We start from the raw sequence: 1,232 nt of genomic DNA, 5'->3' as shown, positions 1-1,232 counted from the left end.
ATGCCCCGCCCCCGCGGCCCCGCCCCAGGCCCCGCTACCTGGCTGCGCTCAAAGCCGTCACGCTCCGCGTCCAGGCCGCTGCCCCCCCCGCGCCGGCCCAGCACCTTGGGCAGCGGATTGGACACCTGCTTCATGGAGCTGCTCACCCGGTCCATGGCCCTGCGCGGCGCCCGCAGCCCCACTCCCGTGACGAGACGAGACGAGACGGGACGAGACCGGCCCGCCCCTCACGCCCGGCTACGCCGCCACGGGCTGACCCGCAGCGGCGGCCATTGGCTCCCACGCCCGCCGCTCAGGTGGTGCTGCCACCCTCCCCCTCCCTCTGATTGGTGGTTTTCAACGCCACTTGGCCCGAGGGCGCTCTAGGCCCCGCCCCCGTAGTCTCTGCGGTCTTGCTCGGTGGGGCTGTGCTAGCCTCGGCGCGCCCCAGCCGATCGTCCTTCGCGGGGCTTGGAGCATATTTGGTGCCGCGAGGCTGGGCGTGCGCCGCCTCTTTGGCTGCTTCATCGTGTCAAACCCGGACCCCGTTCAGTGCCGCCCCCTTCACGGAGCCGCCGCCCCAGGCTGCGCAACACCGCGCTGTGGGGGCAGCAGCCATGGCCGGCCCCGGGGCTGTGCTGCTGCAGGCCCCTCGCTTCTAGCTTTGGGATCGCTGCTGCACCCTTGCTAGACTGTGCTATGGGGCATTCCCAGGAGGCAGCCTCAGGCCTTCTCAGCATTGTAAATGGCTCGGGTGTCCCAAGCAGCGAGCATGGCACTGGCAGCGCCAGGTCCATCCAGCCCAGTGGTTCATTGCTACTTGGTTGCAGGAGCCTGGTAGGAATTTAATTACCAGTATATGTGGCTAATTAAAATCCTAATTAGAGATGTAAAATTTCTGGAAATTTTGAAGCCATGAGAAAAAATGTTTTTTGCCAGATTATTTTTGGAAAAAAACAGAAATTTGGGGAAAAATTGAAGTATATGCAGTACTTAGTTTCTTATCACCCTTTACAGATCTAAAATCACTTTTCTACTTTAAGAACATAAAATGTATTATGTATAACTTGGTTTGCTCATAAAATTTTAATTTTTGGTATATTCATTAAATTTAAAAGTATAGTTTATTCAGACAGTAATTACACATTTACTAAATGAATTTAAAATGTTTTTAATTTTTGTTACAAAGGGAGCTACAAGCTGCTGAACTCTAAGGAACCTAGCATCTCTTAATTTTTGCCAGTTTATGAGAA

At 55.4% G+C, this 1,232-nt stretch overlaps 1 protein-coding gene across 3 annotated transcripts in view; it reads right to left on the bottom strand.

Annotated features, from left to right (window-relative positions):
• Nucleotides 1–210, bottom strand: part of HIP1 (huntingtin interacting protein 1) — a 205,368-nt gene extending 205,158 nt beyond the window's left edge. For 2 of the 3 annotated variants that reach the window (XM_019508843.1, XM_019508920.1), the window contains exon 1: nt 39–210. In XM_019508843.1, coding sequence (XP_019364388.1) covers nt 39–155 — 117 coding nt within the window. In that variant the 5' untranslated portion in view covers nt 156–210. The remainder of the gene's footprint in view (nt 1–38) is intronic. The other variant, XM_019509085.1, reaches the window with a different exon arrangement.
• Nucleotides 211–1,232: the final 1,022 nt, after the last annotated feature.

This window comes from Gavialis gangeticus, unplaced genomic scaffold (assembly GCF_001723915.1).
Source record: "Gavialis gangeticus isolate Ggan-Ray unplaced genomic scaffold, GavGan_comp1, whole genome shotgun sequence".
Classification (NCBI taxonomy): domain Eukaryota; kingdom Metazoa; phylum Chordata; order Crocodylia; family Gavialidae; genus Gavialis; species Gavialis gangeticus.
This window is presented reverse-complemented; position numbering and strand designations above follow the sequence as displayed.